Source organism: Misgurnus anguillicaudatus, chromosome 19 (assembly GCF_027580225.2).
Source record: "Misgurnus anguillicaudatus chromosome 19, ASM2758022v2, whole genome shotgun sequence".
NCBI classification, from domain to species: Eukaryota; Metazoa; Chordata; class Actinopteri; order Cypriniformes; family Cobitidae; genus Misgurnus; species Misgurnus anguillicaudatus.
Genome location: NC_073355.2, coordinates 27,706,420 through 27,726,132, shown reverse-complemented (window position 1 = coordinate 27,726,132; position 19,713 = coordinate 27,706,420). Strand labels below are relative to the sequence as shown.

The 19,713-nt window shown below is 39.5% G+C and overlaps 1 protein-coding gene across 1 annotated transcript in view; it reads left to right on the top strand.

Annotated features, from left to right (window-relative positions):
- The window catches only part of cacna1ia (calcium voltage-gated channel subunit alpha1 Ia), a 109,597-nt gene that overhangs the window by 69,061 nt on the left and 20,823 nt on the right, over window positions 1-19,713 (top strand). The window contains exons 19-27 of the mRNA XM_073857335.1: window positions 4,686-4,864; window positions 4,975-5,101; window positions 5,411-5,536; window positions 5,878-5,967; window positions 8,480-8,672; window positions 9,248-9,399; window positions 9,621-9,730; window positions 13,134-13,267; window positions 15,953-16,023. Of these exons, the coding sequence (XP_073713436.1) occupies window positions 4,686-4,864; window positions 4,975-5,101; window positions 5,411-5,536; window positions 5,878-5,967; window positions 8,480-8,672; window positions 9,248-9,399; window positions 9,621-9,730; window positions 13,134-13,267; window positions 15,953-16,023 (1,182 nt within the window). The remainder of the gene's footprint in view (window positions 1-4,685; window positions 4,865-4,974; window positions 5,102-5,410; window positions 5,537-5,877; window positions 5,968-8,479; window positions 8,673-9,247; window positions 9,400-9,620; window positions 9,731-13,133; window positions 13,268-15,952; window positions 16,024-19,713) is intronic.

Genomic DNA, 19,713 nt, shown 5'->3' with positions numbered 1-19,713 from the left:
AGTTTCGGTATAAATATAAATTACTATTTTTATGATGGTTTAAGTTTTACAATCTATTTTATGACATATAATACAGTAGGGTGCCAAAGTCTGAGGTCCATTAGTGAAAATAGCGTTTGCCCTTTTCTAATTTAAAACACATTTTGCATTACAAATTATATTGCTCGCATAATATTATCAGTAATTTGAGTGTAAAGGTTGATCTTGATGATCTCAGCATGCTTAACAAATGTTCCAAAGAGCAAAAATTGTAAGGAAATCTGACATTTTGATCAATGTCACTAATTTGCTTATTTGATTCATGAAACTGATATGTGGTGTAGAGTCTAAGATGTCCTTTTGTAACCTACTGTAGTTTTCAGTTTTTGTTTTCATTTCATTTAGTCTAAAACTTTTTGAATATTTTATCCATAAGAAAAATGTCTCTGAGTTTTGGACCCCACTGCTTCTGTAAAAGAATATTATATAACACATCATTATATCACATGAAAAAGTGATATAAAAGAAACAAAGTATTATGATTCCAAGCAAAATCATGCGCACAGATTTGTCCTTTGATGAATATAGTGTTTAAAGAATCTGGCTGTTAGAATGAATAATAATCTAAACCTCTTCCAGAAGATTTTGTGTGTGCGTGTTTGTGTGTGTGTGTCTATTTCTGATCCGTCTCTTATTACATCATTTCCCTTTCACACTTGCACTATCATTTTACTTTCTCGTCCGAATCTCTTGAGGGTGCGGGATTGGGTTTGCCGGCTCTCTCATGACGAGCAATTAGACAATGATATTAATTAGATCCGGTTTCAGACGCAGTCAGTCCAGGCCCATCTTTTCAGCTGTGAGCACTTGCCGCTTTTAGGTCATTAATTATGTAACCTAATAAATCATTAACCAATGGAACATACGCATGATGGACCTGTCACAAGCACCACTACGTGCCCATTGATTCAGACTGCTGTATGTAAGCTGGTCTGAGTTGAAGTGTACGTGTGTGATGATGTAACTCACCCAGTGTTGGGTAAGTTACTCAAAAAAAGTAATTAATTACTAGTTACTAATTACATCTTCAATCATGTAATTAGATTACTTTACAAATTACTCTCTCCAAAAAGTATTTAATTACTTATTACTAATTACTTTCTAAATCCTATTTAGTACATGATACAAGGCTTGAAATGGCTCGAATAAATAATATATAAAAGTACATCAATTATTATGGTCCCACTTTAGGGTCCAATTCTCTCTATTAACTAACTATTAACTACTTTTGCCTCAATATACTCCAACAACTAATACTAAAGAAGTTATACATTTTAAGTATTGGTAGAAATGGGGACGGTTAAGGATGTAAAATAAAGTTTTGCAGAATCAGGCATTAATATGTGCTATTAACTATTAATAAACAGCCAGCATCTCATTAATATTAATGCTGATAATCAACCAGTTAATAGTGAGAATTGTAAACTTAAACCATGTTAAATCCACTATTGTATTATAGTATATATAATTGTTTAGAGTCCATACACAGTATTTAGTTACATCAGAAGTAACTGTAATTAGATTACAAGAAAAATAGGAGTAATCCCTTACTTTACTTTTTCAAAGGAAAAGTAATTTAATTACAGTAACTAATTACTTAGTAACTAGTTACACCCAACACTGAACTCACCTTTTGTAAAATCTTCAGGATCCTTTAATAAACAAGTATAACAGACTTTCCGGAATATGCTTTGATTATGGGCATTTGAGACTTTTTCATTATAAAATGCTTATTAATGCAATGCCATAAAAAGATTAAGTTTTGGGAGATGATGTCATTGTGCATTTTATTTTATTTTATTTTATTTTATTTTATTTTATTTTATTTTATTTTATTTTATTTTATTTTATTTTATTTTATTTTATTTTATTTTATTTTATTTTATTTATTTTATTTTATTTTATTTTATTTTATTTTATTTTATTTTATTTTATTTTATTTTATTTTATTTTATTTTATGGACAATGTACATTAATTAACATTACTGCAAATGCACCAGAATTAGCCATAAGGCTATTTTTCATCTGTTGTCACTGGCTTTTGTATGTTAAATGGATATTACAAAACACTTGCAATATTTCCAAAAAGTATAAAAAAAGATAAAAAAAAATCAATATAGCATATTTTTGACTCTGGACCTTTTTAAAAGCACCGGTGGGATGCGGTGGGAGTCACAAGTCAAACTATGATTCTACCTTCCTCTTGCTGACCAGAAAGTCAACAATTACAGTTCGTCCTTAGGGAGTGAGATTCTGCACCTGCGGCAGAAATATGCCTGTCGGTATGACATCGCCTGAGGGACAAAGACAGATTCTTCTGTCCCCGACCCACCTACACTCCACTAATAGGAGCTCTGCAAGCAGATCTGCTCTCACTCCAAAATCATCCCTTTAAATTGCTAGTGTGTTAGAGTCACATTACTGTGCCGCCTTGCTGTGCATCACTGATCTATTATTGGATTTTTTAGCAATATTGTAAAGAAACTGTCAGGCTGATACATTCCAAATTGATCCCAAGAAAGAGCAGACGCAGATAAGAGATCTTATTTCTTAATCATACATCATTCTTTCTTTCTATCTCCGATTTCCTCTTCTCTGTTTTTGTGCTTACTTTTTGACCCCAACTGGTGCTGACATACTGCATTTTGTGTGTGTGAGTGTGTGTACATAACTATATTTTGGGGACATATTTATACCCAAAAGTGATCAGAACCTGACAAACCTAAGTTGGGACTTCCTCATTTGTAAAAACTATATAAAAACTAAGTAAATAATTATGTTAAATTACAAAAGGGTTGTGTTTAGATTGTGGTGTGGTGTATTTGTGTCTGTGTGTGTGGTTAGGTTGCAACTATGTTGTGGGGAGCAACCCAATGTTTATAAGTGCAGATGTTTTTTTAAAGGGACACTCCACTTTTTTTGAAAATATGCTCGCTTTCCAGCTCCCCTAGAGTTAAACATTTGATTCTTACCGCTTTGAAATCCATTCAGATGATCTCCGGGTCTGGCGGTAGCACCCCCAGCATAGCTCAGCACAATCCAATGATTAGACCATTAGCATCGTACAAAAAAAATAACCAAAGAGTTTTGATATTTTTCCTATTTAAAATTTGTCTCTTCTGTAGTTACATCGTGTATAAGACTGACAGAAAATCAAAAGTTCGACCTTCCAGGCAGATATGGCTAGGAACTATACTCTCATTCTGGTGTAATAATCAAAGACTTTGCTGATGTAACATGGCTGCAGCAGGCGTAGTGATATTACGCACTGCCCGAATATAGTCCCCTTGGTTACTTTCAATACCAGGGGACCATTTACGGGCAGTGCGTAATATCACTACGCCAGCTGCAGCCATGTTAGAGCTTATTTTTTAGCGCAATGCTAATGATCTAATCAGATTCAATGGAGTATGCTAAGCTATGCTAAAAGTGGTACTGCCAGAGCCGGAGATCAGCTGAAAGAATTCCAAAACGATAAAAATCAAATGTTTAACTCTAGGGGAGCTGGAAAATTAGCATATAAAAGGTGTAATGTCCCTTTAAGGGTTTGGTATGGGTAATGTAGGTAATAAAAACATTATCTTAACATTAGCTGTAAAACTAAAGATGTCAAAGGAAAGTCCCTGACAAGATGCAAAATCAGATGCGTGTGTGTGTGCGTGCTTACGCTTATGTGCGTGTGTGTGCGTGTGTGTGTTTCTTTTTTGTGTCTTGTTAGTGTCACAAGAATCTGCTTCAGAGGGCTAAGATTTGAGTCACCTTGAAGCATCATTGTGTTTTGTATTCTTTCCTCCTACACTTTATTTTTTATTTTATTACTTTTTTATCCCTTGTTTTAAAAGTCTCCTCACAGCCATTCATTTTTGTAATCTAAAAAATGCTTGAAGTGGTAAACATCTAAAGTTTAAACTTTACTCGACTGGGTTTTAGGCTCAGATCAGGTAAAATTCAAAAAAATTGTGCACAGGGATATGTTGCCCTAATGACCTAAATAGGTCATTAGGGCAACATATCACTGTGCACGTTTTTTTTTTTATTAAGTCAGCTAAAGGAACTGGCCTTTCTGCATAAATCCCAGACCTGAACCTTACCAAAGCCTTTGGGGTGAATGTTGATAGCTAATATCAGTGTCTGATCAATGCTCCTCTGTCAGAATAAGAACACATCCCTGCCGCCGTGTTTCAAGATCATGTGGTATTTCAGGTCATGTATTCATCATTTTAGGGATGACGTCGCATCAGCATCATACAGAATGCACAGCAGTGTCTGAATTCACTGACGTACACCCACATGCTGTGTTCACTACAGTGAACCATTCGAGCAAAACACAGAAGCAAGACACCGTGATAGACGTGAGCAATAGCTAGATTTTGAGTTTCCATCCTCTCTTTCCACAACGACAGCTAATCCGAGTCTCTTAGTGTGGTGCTGACACTTTAAGTCATCATCACTATGGCAAACATACAGTAGATATGCTGAATAATGAAACACGTCTAAATCTCATTTCATAGCTATATAAGGTCTTTCCTATATAATTCGCTCTCTTTCAGGTGTATAAGGGTTGTATTAAGAACAGTTCATCATTCAGTGCATTTACTGAATATATTCTGTTACTTTCTATATCTCTGTTTCTCTACAAACTATAGGTGGTGTCCATGGGTTTGTATATTGGTGAGCAGGCGTACTTGCGTAGCAGCTGGAACATTTTGGACGGTTTTCTGGTGTTCGTTTCTTTGATTGACATCGTTGTGTCTATGGCGGGCGGGGCCAAGATCCTGGGCGTGCTCAGGGTTCTGAGGCTTCTGCGCACGCTGCGCCCCCTCAGGTACACATCAGCAGTTGTAAGCGTTCATGTGTCTTTCAGCACATGCTGGCTTTTCCCGCATCAAGATCTTTTTGGATGTGGTGCACTAAACGCATCTTTCCTTCCGACAGGGTTATCAGTCGAGCACCTGGCCTCAAGCTGGTTGTGGAGACTTTGATCACTTCTCTGAAGCCTATAGGAAACATAGTTCTCATCTGCTGTGCCTTTTTCATCATTTTTGGCATCCTAGGAGTCCAGGTAAAGCCCTTGTGCCTTAGTATTTATTTTCTCAAGTTATTTTCGGGGGGGATACAGTGTCAGAACCCGACCGTCTTTCTTTCTGCTCCTGTTTCTTTTTCATGTTGTGACCCTTATTAGTTCTTTTGTTTTTGGTGCTACCTCTCACTTTATATAAAGAAATGCTTTCTTATTCTCTCCTGGTTTTGTTTCATAACACTGTTATTCTTCCGAATATCCCACAGTGCTCTGACAGTTTTATTAAAGTGATGCTTGAGATGTGTGCCGCTGAGTGACATGAAGTGTGTGTCGTGTCTTTTGCCTGAGCAGCTTTTCAAAGGCAAGTTCTACCACTGCTTAGGCCTGGATGTCAAAAACATCACCAACAAGTCTGACTGCCTTTCGGCCAATTACAAGTGGGTCCATCACAAGTACAACTTTGACAACTTGGGGCAGGTTAGTTTGTTCTCCAACTGGGCCATCATTTTACATGAGATCCATGAAATATACACAGAATGATTCAATTGGTTTGAATGTGTTTGAAATACTGGTTTGTATTTATATGAATTTTTGACTTATATATAAAATATACCTCTCTTGTTCCTCCACTGGTAGAGTGTGGTGCTAACCTTGTCAAGGTCATGGGTTTGAAACCCCGGAAATGAATATACTGATCAAATGTATTGCTTGAATGCACTGGATAAGAGCGTGTCCCAAATGCATAAATGTTATATTACCCGTCATGAATATTTGCATCACGTGTGGTTGTGTGTGTGTGTGTGTATGTGTTTCTACAGGCTTTGATGTCCCTGTTTGTCTTGGCGTCCAAGGACGGTTGGGTCAATATCATGTATCACGGTCTAGATGCAGTAGGAGTTGACCAGCAGGTATTGTCTCCCTCATTTAACATGTCTGCGATTTTTCCCATCCTGACATCCATCATGTTATAGCTGCAATAGTACAGTATAAACCATGGCATATATTGCAGTTTGCATACTTCTACTAAGGGATTGCAGCTGAAATTTAGCTATGTACAGTAGCTAATTCTGGGGCAATCATGGATCCATTGTCCCTGTCAAATTAAAAGCTAAATAAAATAAAGTACAAAAGTTATTAACTGAACTGGCATCAAAAACGTCAATTTTTGGGGGGCTTGGTGCCACATCACTGAACAATCACAAACCTATGCTTTTCTAAAATTCACTTTGTAAAGACATACAGGTCTATATAATGAAAAGGCACATTGACACAAACCTTAAAACTAGGAATGCACCTATATTTTGGCTTATAATGAGTAATGGCAGATAAAAGCTATATTCCCACTATTGTACATCGCCTGATTGTTTAAAAACAGCCGATGATCCGGGCAGATTATATCCTAGCAATCAAAAGAGGCCTATAAATACAGCAGAACTCATACTGTGTGATTATTATGAATTGGGTAACAATAACAACAGAATTGCAGTTTATACTTTCTGTACTTCCAAGATTTCAAGTCATAATTATTTCAAACAAGAAGTAAAAAACAAAACTATCGATCAGCAGATGTCATTCTAGATAACTAAATATCGGTAACAGCACAGAAATTTTGTATCGTTGAATACCTACTTTAAACTTACAAGAAACAATCTATATGTAATTAAACATAAATCACGATGGCAATTTATGTATGCTAGAAAGTTCAATGGTATTTTCTTCATTCTGACTTATTAACGCTGTTTAAGAGTTGTTTCCTCATGCTAAACACAAAGTTTCGAAAAAGCAGTTAATGTGACCTGTTACCGAATATTTTTGTGCAGAATGCACCTGCCAGGGTTCGTACAAGTTTCAGGAAGTTTTTTTGTTCGATTACAGGAACTGCTGACGTTTCAGGGGTACGCTAATTGCATCACTTGTTTTTATGCAATCAGCAGGAGCGCAAGAGCCGAGTCACAGGCCAAGTTGGCATCACTTTACGGGTTTTGTTTTATATCAAACTCAACAATGGCAAAAAGAAGAATTGTGTATTTAGATGTAAGGAGATGAAAGCCAGAATTATGGAAACAATATAGCGAAGTTTTGCGTGTCTGTTTGTTTAACGCTGGATTTCATTGAATACTCCCAACTGTGTCATGAGTTGCATGCGGTAAATAAGACGTCTGTGTTATGTTGGAAATAGGCGCGTTAGTGCATATTATATAAACGACAAAAACATGTATTGTATCATAAGTTATCCAGTCAGTGTTGTATAAAGTGTTGACTCGTGACTTGCTCCTCTCGCAGCTAGTAACTCCTCCTTAGAAATTTGTTCATATGTTATCGAAAAAGATTCTGTAAAGCTAATCTGTCTTTTATAAATCTGATAAAACTAAAGACTCTTCGGAGATATGAAGGATGTAATACTACTCTATAGGTACTCCAGATTAACATCAGATACGCAGAAACAGCGTGTGTTATGTGAGCTTTAAACGACTTACTATAGCAACGCTAGAAAGATGTATAATTACATTTACTTTATTATAAAATTCTTAATTAAAAAATGTACACATTGTACTTATTGTGTAAACTTAATGTGTACAAGGAAGACTTAGGGTTGAGGGGTGGGTATAGTGTTACAAATCGAGTCACAGTATAAATACATACAAATACTTTAAATATAATTATCGACACATAGTTACATTACATAAATTTTTATGTATTGTCCAAGACAGCTATATAAAGTAGGGCCAATTTATTTTCTGTATTACCTTTTTCTTTGTCTTTGAAGGTCTGTAAAAAAAATTAACTCTCTTTGTTTTCTTTCGTCATAAAACTGAAATGAAAAGCTTTATGGAAAAAGCACTAAACAGTGAATATTTAATCCTTAACACAAATAATCAGCCTCATGAATGCTAATAGACTTTTGGCTTCGAAGCTGAAAAGCAATAACTTTTAAGAGGCTTGGTTCGTAAGAGCGGCAAGCTTGCATCCGTAAGCAGCCGACACATACTGATTAAGCGTAGGCCTTCAGCCAGACCTCATCCCATAGGAAGAACCCACAGTTTCCAGGGAGTCGGGGATGAAAATCGTGGATTTAATGGCATGTGTAATTTCCTTTCCGCATCATCTCTGTCACACGGCTGGATCTACTCTACTGTATGTGTGGAAGCAGATGGAAATGTCCTGCGTACCGTGTGCTTTCTCATCCCTTGATTTACAATGAGCTAATTTAGACAAGACGTCTTTGTTTCACATCACTCCGCTGCTTAGCAACCATGCAAAAGCTGCAGCGAAGTTCACTTTACCATAATTTGACCAATTTCCTTCTAGCTTATGAGTGACTGTGTGTTGATTTTTAAACAGGGCTGGGTTGATTTGTGTGGAATTACATTTAAGGCCGGTCTCCCTTCTGACAATTTCTTGTGTTGTTTCATTTATCAGCCCACAATCAATAACAACCCGTGGATGCTGCTGTACTTCATCTCCTTCCTCCTCATCGTCAGTTTCTTCGTCTTGAACATGTTTGTGGGCGTGGTGGTGGAGAACTTCCACAAGTGCAGACAGCACCAGGAGGTGGAGGAGGCCAAGAGGAGGGAGGAGAAAAGACTGAGGCGCATGGAGAAGAAAAGAAGGAGTAAGGATGTGGAAAGAGATGAAATTATGAAATGCATAAGGGAAAATTGTAGAGGTCTCGACAGTGTTTAGATACCAATTTTCCATAACATTATGTAGACCCGATCTTATTATTCATTCAGAAAAGGCTTCTACTCTCCAGGGCAGTACTGTGTTCTTTGTGCAGGGACTAGATTTAAGCATTTAAGCTAATGCTGTTACAGTGCATTTATTGGGCTTTGTCCTTGTGTATATATATAAATAAATAAGTAGAGGGAGGGAGGATGAGAGGGAGGGAAGGAACGCAGTGACACCTAATAATAAGAGATGATTTGATTTGCACATGATTTGCTAAACAAACACTTTAATTCTCCAGGCATGTTGTAATAGTGTTAGCCAGATGGAGCGGCCGCACAGGTGTTCTGTGATCAGTGGTTCATTTAAACATTGGGTTATGTGCCCTGTAAACTAAAACATTTATGACAATTTGTTCGGTATTCATCAACTGTGACACTGCATAAACCAGCCTACATATGGTGAAAGAATGGGTGGGCAAATTGCTTTAAAAATCTAAACCCAAGTCCTTATTTCTCTCAGAGGCCCAGAAGTTGCCCTACTATGCCAGTTACAGTCATGTGCGGTTGATGATCCACACCCTCTGCACCAGTCACTACCTGGATATCTTCATTACCTTCATCATCTGTGTGAATGTTGTGACTATGTCACTAGAGCACTACAGCCAGCCTCATGTAAGTCATCCTATCGCCGGACATGTTACGCACCACAGCATTTGCCACTGAATTGACTTTACCCGAAAATGAATAGAATAAATGATATTATTGTATTACTAATGTCTGAGTGGCTGGTTTGACTGATTTTATGCACCGGAGGCAGAAGTCTTTTAATCTTTTTTGTTCTTTTCCTCTGTTTCTCTGGCTTCCTCTTTGGCTGTGTCTTTCCTTCCCCCCAGTCTCTGGAGATTGCGCTCAAATACTGTAATTATTTCTTCACCAGCACCTTTGTGCTGGAGGCTGTCCTAAAGCTCATCGCGTTCGGCTTCCGACGTTTCTTCAAAGACAGGTATTTACTTCATTTCCCTCCCCTCCCCTCTGCTACTCCCATCACGTCCTTGTCTCCACTCCTTACCTCTCCTTACCTATGTGTCCTTTTTTCACCTCATGTCTCAGCTCCCCTCCTCATGTCTCAGCTTTTCTTTTCAAGTCTCCTCTCCTCATATGTCTTTGCTTCACTTCGTATGTCTCTGATTCTCTTTACATGTTTTTGCTCCTGTCCTCATGTCTCTGCTGCTCTCCACATGTCTCTTTTCTCATGTTTCTACTCATCTCTGCTTGTCTCCTCTCCCCATGTCGGTGGTCCTCTCCTCATGTCTTCTCTTCTCATGATTCTGCTTCCCTCCTCATATCTCTGCTAGTCTTCCCATGTGTCTGCTCCTCTTTACAATTTGCTCTTCTTCTCATGTATGTGTCTCTCTCCTTATGTCTGTGCTCCTCTTCTCAGGTCTTTGCTCCACCCCTTATGTCTTTGATTCTCTCTAAATATCTTCACTCATCTCCCCATGTCTCATTTTCTCATGTTTCTGCTCGTCTCTGTTTCTGTCTGCTCTCCTCATATCTCTGCTCGTCCCCTCATGTCTCTGCTCCTTTCTAAAGTTTGCTCTTGTCATATGTCTGCTCGTCTAGTCATGTCTCTGCTCCTCTCTACAATTTGCTCTCCTCCTCATGTCTGTGCCTCTCCCCTCATGTTTCCTCTTTTTATGTTTTCTCATATCTCTGTATGCTTCTGCTTCTCTCCTCATGTCTGCGGTCCTCTCCTCATGTTTCTTCGGTTCATGTCTCTGTTCGTCTCCTCATATCTTCTCATGTCTCTGCCTCTTTCCTCATGTTTGTGTCCCTCTCCTCATGTTTCCTTGCTTCATGTCTCTATTCGTCTGCTCATATCTCCCCTCTTCAAGTCTCCCATTTGTATTTCTCCTCTCCATATGCCTCTGCCTCTCTCCTCATTTCTGTGCTCCTCTTCACTCATGTTTCCTCTATTCATGTCTTTGTTTGGTTTCCTCATATCTCCTCTCCTTATGTCTCAGCTCCTCCTCCCATGTCTCCTCTACTCATGTTTCTGCTACTCTCCTTATGTATCTGATTCTCTATACATGTCTTTGCTCTTCTCCTCATGTCTCTGCTTCTCTCCCCATGTCTCTTTTTCTCATGTTTCTTCTGCTTCTCTCTGCCTTTCTTCTCTTCTCATGTCTCTTGTCCTCTCTAAATGTATCCTCTTCTCATGCCTCTGCTTCTCTCCTCATATCTCTGCATGTCTCCTCATGTCTCTTCTCCACTGTACAGTTTGTTCTTCTCCTCATGTCTGTGCTCCTCCCCTCATGTTCCCCCTTTCATGTCTCCTCATATCTCCTCATGTCTCTACCTCTCTCCTCATGATTCCTCGCTTCATGTCTCTGTTCGTCTCCTCATATCTCCTCTCTTCAAGTCTCCCATTTTTAATTATCTTCTCATTATGCCTCTGCCTCTCTCCTAATGTATGTGATCCTCTCCTCGTGTTTTTTCTATTCATGTCTTTGTTTGGTCTTCTCTCCTCATGTCTCAGCTCCTCTTCCTATGTCTCCTCTACTCATGTCTCTGCGCCTCTCCTTATCTCTCTGGTTCTCTACACATTCGCTTATCTTCTCATGTCTCTGTTTCTCTCCCCATGTCTCCTTTTCTCATGTTTTTGCTCCTCTCTGCCTGTCTCCCCTTCTCATGTCTCTGGTCTTCTCCTAATGTCTCCTCTCCCCATGATTCTGCTTCTCTCCTCATATCTTTGCTTGTCTCCTCATGTCTTTTCTCCACTCTACAGTTTGCTCTTATCGTCATGCATGTGACTCACTCCTTATGTCTGTGCTCCTTTCCTCATGTTATCTCTTTTCATGTCTTTGTTTGGTCTCCTCATATCTCCTTTCCTTATGTCTCAGCTCCTCTTCCCATGTCTCCTCTACTCATGTTTCTGCTCCTCTCTACCTGTCTCCCCTTCTCATGTCTCTGGTCTTCTCCTAATGTCTCCTCTCCTCATGGCTTTGCCTCACTTCTCATGTTTGTGCTCATCTCCTCATGTATCCTCTTTTCATGTTTCTGTTCGTCTCCTCATATTTCCTCTCTTCATGTCTCCCATTTTTATTTCTTCTCATGCCTCTGCCTCTCTCCTCATGTCTGTGGTCCTCTCCTCATGTTTCCTTTATTCATGTCTTTGTTTGTCTCCTCATATCTCCTCTCTTCATGTCTCTGCTTTTCTCATGTCCTCGCTCCTCTTCTTTTTCTACTACTCTTTGCATGTTTCCTTTCCCCTTTTCATGACTTTTTTCCTATCCTCCTGTTTTAACTCATCTTCTTATGTTTCCTCTCCAATCCCTGCTTCTCCTCTCTGCTCCTTTCCACAATGTCTTCCCTTTCTCTCATCTCTTTTCCTCACACCTGCTCTTCTCATGTCTCCACCTCTTTCTTCATGTCTCCTTTCATTTCCTTCCATGTCTCTTTCCTCTCTCCTTTCCTCTCATTTTAGTTACGTTGTTTATGTTTTTGCTTCTAAAATTGATTGAATCATTCCTGACTGAATCCCATTACCATGTTCTCTCAGTCACTGGCAAAAATGTTGGTTCTTCTCTTGCATTTATGTCTGCAGATATTAATGAAATTAGCCATGTGTGGTGTTAATAGACTAGAGTACACCTGACTGCAGTGGGAGTGAGAGAGGGGAAGAGACAACAGGGTTATTTGTCTCGGGGGTTTAATGAAATCTCTCTTCTGTGTCTGTTTCCCTAATAGAACCCCTGCTTATCATTAGCCAGACTACTGGAGCAGTTTCTCTAGCCTGTCATAAACGAATACTGGCACGTAACAACGCTAGCACTGGTTCATGCCTGGTCACAGATGTCCTGCTGCTTTTTAACTTTATGAGAATATACACCATTGACCCATTTAAAAAGGAAAAATAAGCTGGCTTGCATTGCACTTTGTCTTTTTATTCACGTGTATTCAGGTCTAACACCAGAAAGCTTTCAACAGCCATTATTTATTATTGTAGCTCTCTGTGCCTCTTAACTAGGTCACAATTACTAGCGCCGTAGCAGAGGTATGTGTGCAGACAGGTGTTGTGTCGGTAAGCGCCAGGGCTGTAGATCTGGATGGCTGTGATTTGTGCTGCCGTGTAAAAACGAGTCGTTCCTTGTCCTGCATTAGCAAATGAGGTCACCTGTGCTGGACTGGGTCCTTAATTCTTCTTAATTGGGTGTTACTAAGTGGGCCTTAGCAACAATCCAGGTCCCAAGCCACTTGTTTGGCCAGCCCAAGCTTCAAATGTTAATATGTTTTGAGCCACTTCTCTGGAGGAATACATCAGCATGGTGAAATTAAACTAAAGGAAAGAAGTGCATAAAAGATTTTTGCATAACCAAGCAAATATGTCCCTTGTGTGCGTGCAGGTGGAATCAGCTGGATCTGGCTATAGTTCTCCTGTCAGTCATGGGCATCACGCTGGAGGAGATTGAGATCAGTGCTGCTCTTCCCATCAACCCCACCATTATACGCATCATGAGGGTCCTTCGCATCGCCCGTGGTTAGTCACACAAACACATACTGTACCACTTGTAAACACAACACGTCATAGGCATTGCTAGGATCTATTTAAGAGCCTTTGGTCCCCTGTCTTTCATCTCAGCTCCCCTAAAGATCTGTGATTAAGCTGTCAGCCCACTTGAAAATCTGTGATTATGATAACAGAGGGTACAGTAGGCTATCTGAGGTTAGTCTGAATCTGGCCCTTACCAGTTGGATGCGTCATACATCCAACAGCAGTTGATAAGTGAGGTTGACTGATTCATATGTACTGTATTATTTAGGTTTTGTAAAGGTGTCTCTCAAAAAAGTATTTGCAAATTTAATATGCATCTGTTACTGATACACAGTTGTGCTCAATATGATTCATACCCAGGTCAAATTTTTAATTATGATGATTTTTTATCTGGTAAATAGGAAACTTCTGACTGGAAATGACACGAGAAAGTGGGCAAAGACTGAAAGACTTTTTGTTTGTTATTAATGAAAACTATTAGCTGTTGTTTCTTTCTTTACATTTTGACAAAATCTCCCATGCCCAAAATTATTCCTACACCAGATCAGATATTTCTTGTGAAATCTCTGAAACATACCTGCGCAAGGCTGGCCTTCATGGACACCGACCAAGGAGAACCCTGCTTCTTCAAGACAAGCACAGAAATGTTTGTCTAGCCTTTGCAAAAGCTCCCCTGGACAAGGAAGAAGACTTTTTGTCATCAATTCTATGGTCTGAAAAAACAAAATTAAGTGGTTTGGACATAGGGATGTTGCTTTGGTTTGGAGAAAAAATGGGAAACATTCAACGCCAAGAACACCATCCCCATGGTCAAGCATGGTGGTGGGAAAATGATTCTTTGGTGGTGTTTTTAGCCAATGGGTCAGGCAACCTTGTAAACATAAATTAAAAGTAAAAAGATTCCGAAGCAAAATATTAGACAGTAAGCAAAAAAATTTGACCTGGGCACGCTGTAGACCTTCCAACAAGATAATGGTCCAAAGCACAAAATGTAAATAAACAAGAATAGCTAATATTTTTCATTAATACTCTAACACAATATCTCACAGTCTTGGCCCACTTTCTTGTCTCATTTTCAGCCAGAAGATGCCTATTTGTCATAAAAAAATACATTATAATTAAAAATTTGGCACAACTTTACATTTACTCTACTGATGCAATGTTGGTTGTTTTAAGAAAGATTCAACATCAGGAACACTCACTTTTAGCTCACTCTTCTAAAATGAAACATGGCTCACATTCACATGCATGTAAAACTAAAATCCTACAATCCCCTTGCAACACATTATTTTTTGTGAAATCTCTGAAACATACCTAATGGTTATTCTCAAACATCACAGCCATTACCAATGGCGGCCGGTGATTTCTTTTTTCAAGGGCGCACGATGCGAAGTTCTTCACAACATGTATGTAGCCTTTCATGTGTGTGGTTCGTAATTTCAAAATATGTGTTCTGCGCCTCGAGTGATCTTATGTGCATCACGTGTCTTGTCAAAATAAGTGCCTGCTGCAGACGCATCTAAAGGTACTCAGATACTTGCATAATCTCATGCATAATCAGAGTTTACTGTTAAGGGAGTGTCTTGCGTGTATTTTGTAAACGTGAGCTTCTCTTTTATCATAAACAATTTTGATGCGTGTGCAGCAGGCACTTATTTTGACAAACACGTGATGCAAATGGTTCACATGACGCAACAAACACATATTTTGAAAACACGAGCAACACACATGACACTCCAAACACACATTCTGAATTTGTGCCCCTTCACAGTCACGAGCCCCCACTCGCCATTACTCTTTCATTTTTTGTTTAGCTTTATGTAACTTACTGAGTAGAGAGGAAATATTTGGAGGGATGGAGAATCAGACTGCAAGCCAGATTCAAACGTGTGCTGCCGTCATAAATGCCACAGCTTAATGCGTCTTGCATGTGCACTAGGGCAGGCTTCCAAAGCTTAATTTTGTAAATGATGTCTGCATTCTGCTCATCTAAACCCCATCACTACAAGCCCCCCCCCCCCTCATTTCCCCTCTCAGAGCGCTGTTTACCTACTTTACTTAAATCAACCAGCCTGAAATCACTCTGTAAACACAAACCAGCTTTCTTTATATACAGAATATTGTTACAAAACATCTCACTGCTTATCTCCACAAATTCCCCTCATTCTCTCCTCACCATTTCACACTAATAGCTGATCAGTGGTCCATGTGTTAGGCTTACAATAGCTGAAGAGACTTACGGTATGTGTGCCACATTACCCACTATGAGCCTTAGAAATGACATCATACGAAATGATAATCTTCCCAGGTGCTGTATTATTTAGATTGATTTGTTTTCTAGAATTTAATCTGGTGTTCAATCACACTTTGTCAGTGTGCCATCACTCCTTGTACCCTGCTTCCTATGGACAGTAGGTAACAATGTGAAGGTTTAATTTTAGTCCTGACCTTTACTATCTTTCCTCATTAGCCGTTTACACTGGAATTACACCAGGGGACGGGTGAGGGTCTTGCACGCTGCTGTCTGTTAATGGACTTTTTCTCCTTCTGAAATTATCAACCGTTCATAGACAAGCACACTCTGATTGGTCTCGTTTAACACCCTGTAACTCATTCTTACTCATCTCCCTCTCTCTCTCTCTCTCTCTCTCTCTCTCCCCCCTCTGTCAGTGTTAAAGCTGTTAAAGATGGCCACAGGAATGAGAGCCCTGCTGGATACGGTAGTTCAAGCGCTGCCACAGGTAATAATACATCAACAAAACTCCAACATCTGTTGAACCGTGGCATTGTCACCCCACATCTCCTTTTAGTCACGTTTTGGCTATGCTCAAAGAGACTAGAAAGGGGAAGTCATCCAAGCAGACTTTGCAACAGGAACGGCTGCTCATCGGCCCATGAAAATTGGTGATTCAGAGAAGCCACAAACTCGCTTTTGAAGGGCAGATAGGAACATAACACGAATTCGAACACTCACTTTCATACACACACACATCTTGCTAACATATATTATTAAATATTCAATATAGCACTTTAAAAAAGTTTCTCAAGGTGCTTTACAGAGTGAAATAAAAAAATATTACGAAAAACCTTCAAAAAAGGACATATTAGCATAATACAACTAAAAACTATATAGATAACGATATAGGGTTAAAGGTCCTGTTCTTTCTGTGTTTTTGAAGCTTTGATTGTGTTTACAATGCGCAATATAACATGTGTTCATGCTTCATGTGTAAAAAACATGGTATTTTTCACTCAGTTTACTTATTTGTATACTGCTGTTTTTGGTGTCCTAAAAACGGGCTGATGTCTTCCTTGTTCTATGAAATCCCTCCTTCAGAAATACGTATCGAGTTCTGATTGTGTAGTTTGTTTAGTGTGTTGTGATTCGATAGCAGCTTAGCTTGCCGTTAGCTTAGCTGATGACTGACATATTCCTGTGGGTGGAGTTTAGTCAACGAACTGTTTTACTGACGCCATTAAAGCAGGAAGAAGAGGACTGTAGTCCAAACCGGCTGTTCGCTGTAGGCTTTGAAAGGCGAATTCTGTACGAAAATATATCGCCTTGCAGTGAACTTTGAGCTTTATCATTTTACAGGTATTATTTATGCTATTATAGCAACATTACACACTAACTAGGGTTTAAAAATGGGATCAGGAAGAATGTGACCTTTAAACGTTACACAAGTCAAATAAAAGCACTTTTAAAGAAAGACATTTTTTAAGTAAGAAGATTTGGTTCCATTATTTAGGGGCATAATAGGACATTGTACCATCCCCTATAATTCCTTTGCTTAATTTTCGTTTGCAGCACAATAGTTGTGGGTTTGATCCCAGGAAACAGCTTTAATGCACTGTACTGTAAGACGCTTAGGATCGAAGAATCTGCACAATGCATACATGTAACAGATAAGTTAAATAAAAAGAAAGTCAAAATTTTAAGTCCAAATTTTTCTCATATTCACATATACCTACACAGGTATTATCATGCACAAAGTACAACATTGTTGTAGGTTGTCACCGAATCGTACAGTACAGTAAGTGCCTCGGGAAAAGTGCTGGCTAGACATCTCACGGGTGGAGTTAAGAGTTACTCCTCTGTGGATATTGATCCCTTGTTCATTACTGCTGGGCCCAATGGCTTATCCCCATGGCATCAGTGAGGTAATTAACACTGCAGCTGATTAAAGAGTCACTCAGGCACACCAGCTCACCAGACACAATTCCCATAGACCGACCACACGTGCAGTACTTTCTCCCAGAAGCTCCTTTTAGGTCTTTTCTTATATTGACACCCAATAAACATATATAATAGCGGTTTTTTACCAGTTTTTACATGAATGTCTGTGGTTTTACGTTACTGCATAAAAAAGGTGCGTCAACGAACTAATTTCGTTATCGTCGTCATTGACGAAACAACACTGCAGCCAGGTGGTGTATTTTTTATGAGTTGTAAGCATCATCAGAACATAAAAAATAGCAAGCCGCTCACCTTGACAGTGATGCACCATACAATGATGTAGATATTTTACATGCATCCAGGTTGTATTACAGTAGTTTATAATGTTTCTCTCAATAGTCCCTTTTCTTTACTGGTAAATTGCAGATAACAGATCATGTGTGAAGAGAACCTTTTTGGTCAATCAGTGCTGCCCATTTACGCAAGAGAGGTTGTAAGATTACCAGCAATTTACTGGTAAGAGCTATGTGTGAACAGAGAACAAGGATTACCGGCATTACCGAAGTCAGAATGCGACAGCTTCGGGCCAATCATAACGTTATAATACAGACTACACTACACGTTTACCCCCGTCCTTTTTTTTCGGACGTTTCTACGCACACACTGCTTAAAGTCGAGCACACCTGAAATTAACGTCCACATTTCTTCACCAATGTTGTTTAAAACAGCTTAACATCTATAGAGACAGAGTGCAATTATGCTAATTTGAAAACCACGCCCACCAGGGGGAAAACAATCCATCCGTCTCTATTGACTTTTTTATTGCGAGAGGCCGCCTCCTTGTCATTTCTGGCTTATAACAAAAAACAGAATAAAGCCTAAAAGTTGCCGTGTGACAAGGTGTACAGCTAACAAGCCAAAAAAAACAGAAATAGGTTTTTATAAGCTGTTGAGCCGTAAAACTCAGCCTTTATGGAGAAAAAAATAGATTGCCGACTACGTTTACCTCTAGTGGGCGCAGTTCTACTAATAGTGGTACTATGAAAAGTTGCCTGTTTTCCACTTTTGTGTCTGTAAACGCTCGACAGCTTATAAAAACTTTTTTTTAGATTGTTAGCTGCACACCCTGTCACACAGCAGCCCCTAGGCATTATTCTGTTCTTGCCATAAGCCAGAAATGACAAGGAGGCAGCCTCTCGCAATGCAAAGTCAATGGAGACGAATGGATTGTTTTCCCCCTGGTGGGCGTGATTTTCAGGTTATGACCCGTTGCCCTCTCTCCATTTGCTGAATTGTTTTTGTCAGGGGTTTTCAAACCTGTCCTGGAGGACCACTAGAGCCGTTTCTCAATACCAAGTACGCCAAACTCGGACTTGTGTCCTTCGTAGTTCGAACTTGCAAGTTTAGACTCGGAAGAACGAACTCCTGACGCGAAATGCATTCTGGGAAACTTCGCTGTCCACACAAGTCTCCTCTGATGCATCCTCGATAAAATGGGCGGATCAAGAACACATCCGGGGATTTTATGTGAACTTGGGCTTGATGCGAACTTTGAATTGGAACAATACTTGGGCCGCGACTGATGACGTTTCACAAGTCCACAAGAACGCAAGTACAGACAAGAACGCATATTGAGAAACGGCTTAGTACTGCACAATTTGCATGTCTCCCTCATTAGACACACCTGATTTAAATCTTCAGCTCATTAATAGAGACTGCAAGACCTGAACTGGGTGTGTAAGGTAACGGAATGAGGTGTGTCACAAAGGGGAAACATGCAAAATGTGAAATACTAGTGGTCTTCAAGGACAGGTTTGAAAACCCCAGGTTTATGTCCTTAGCACACACTCTGTGAAGCCTAATGTGTAAACATTACTGATGTTTAAGACGCAGGTTCCCCAGTTCAGTTCCGTTTAAAGTTGCCTAATGCAATGTTGTTTGGTCACGAGCAACTGTGCGACATTCTGTGTTTGCCACAGAAGTGAAAACAACAAAATCCCAGAAAATAGACGGCTGCGGGACTGACCTGCACTGGATCCACACAGAAGCTGCCGCCTTTGGCGTGAATCCGGTGCAGATCCGGCCCAGAGTTATATGCTGTACTGTAAAAAGACGGAACGGCAACGTCACTGTGTGTGTGAACAGCACATTTTTGTATTTACTGGTAAATTCATTCTGGTAAATTCATGGTAATTTACTGAAATTACCGTGTGAAAGAGGCTAATGTGCCTGCGACTAGTGCTACAGAGATGTT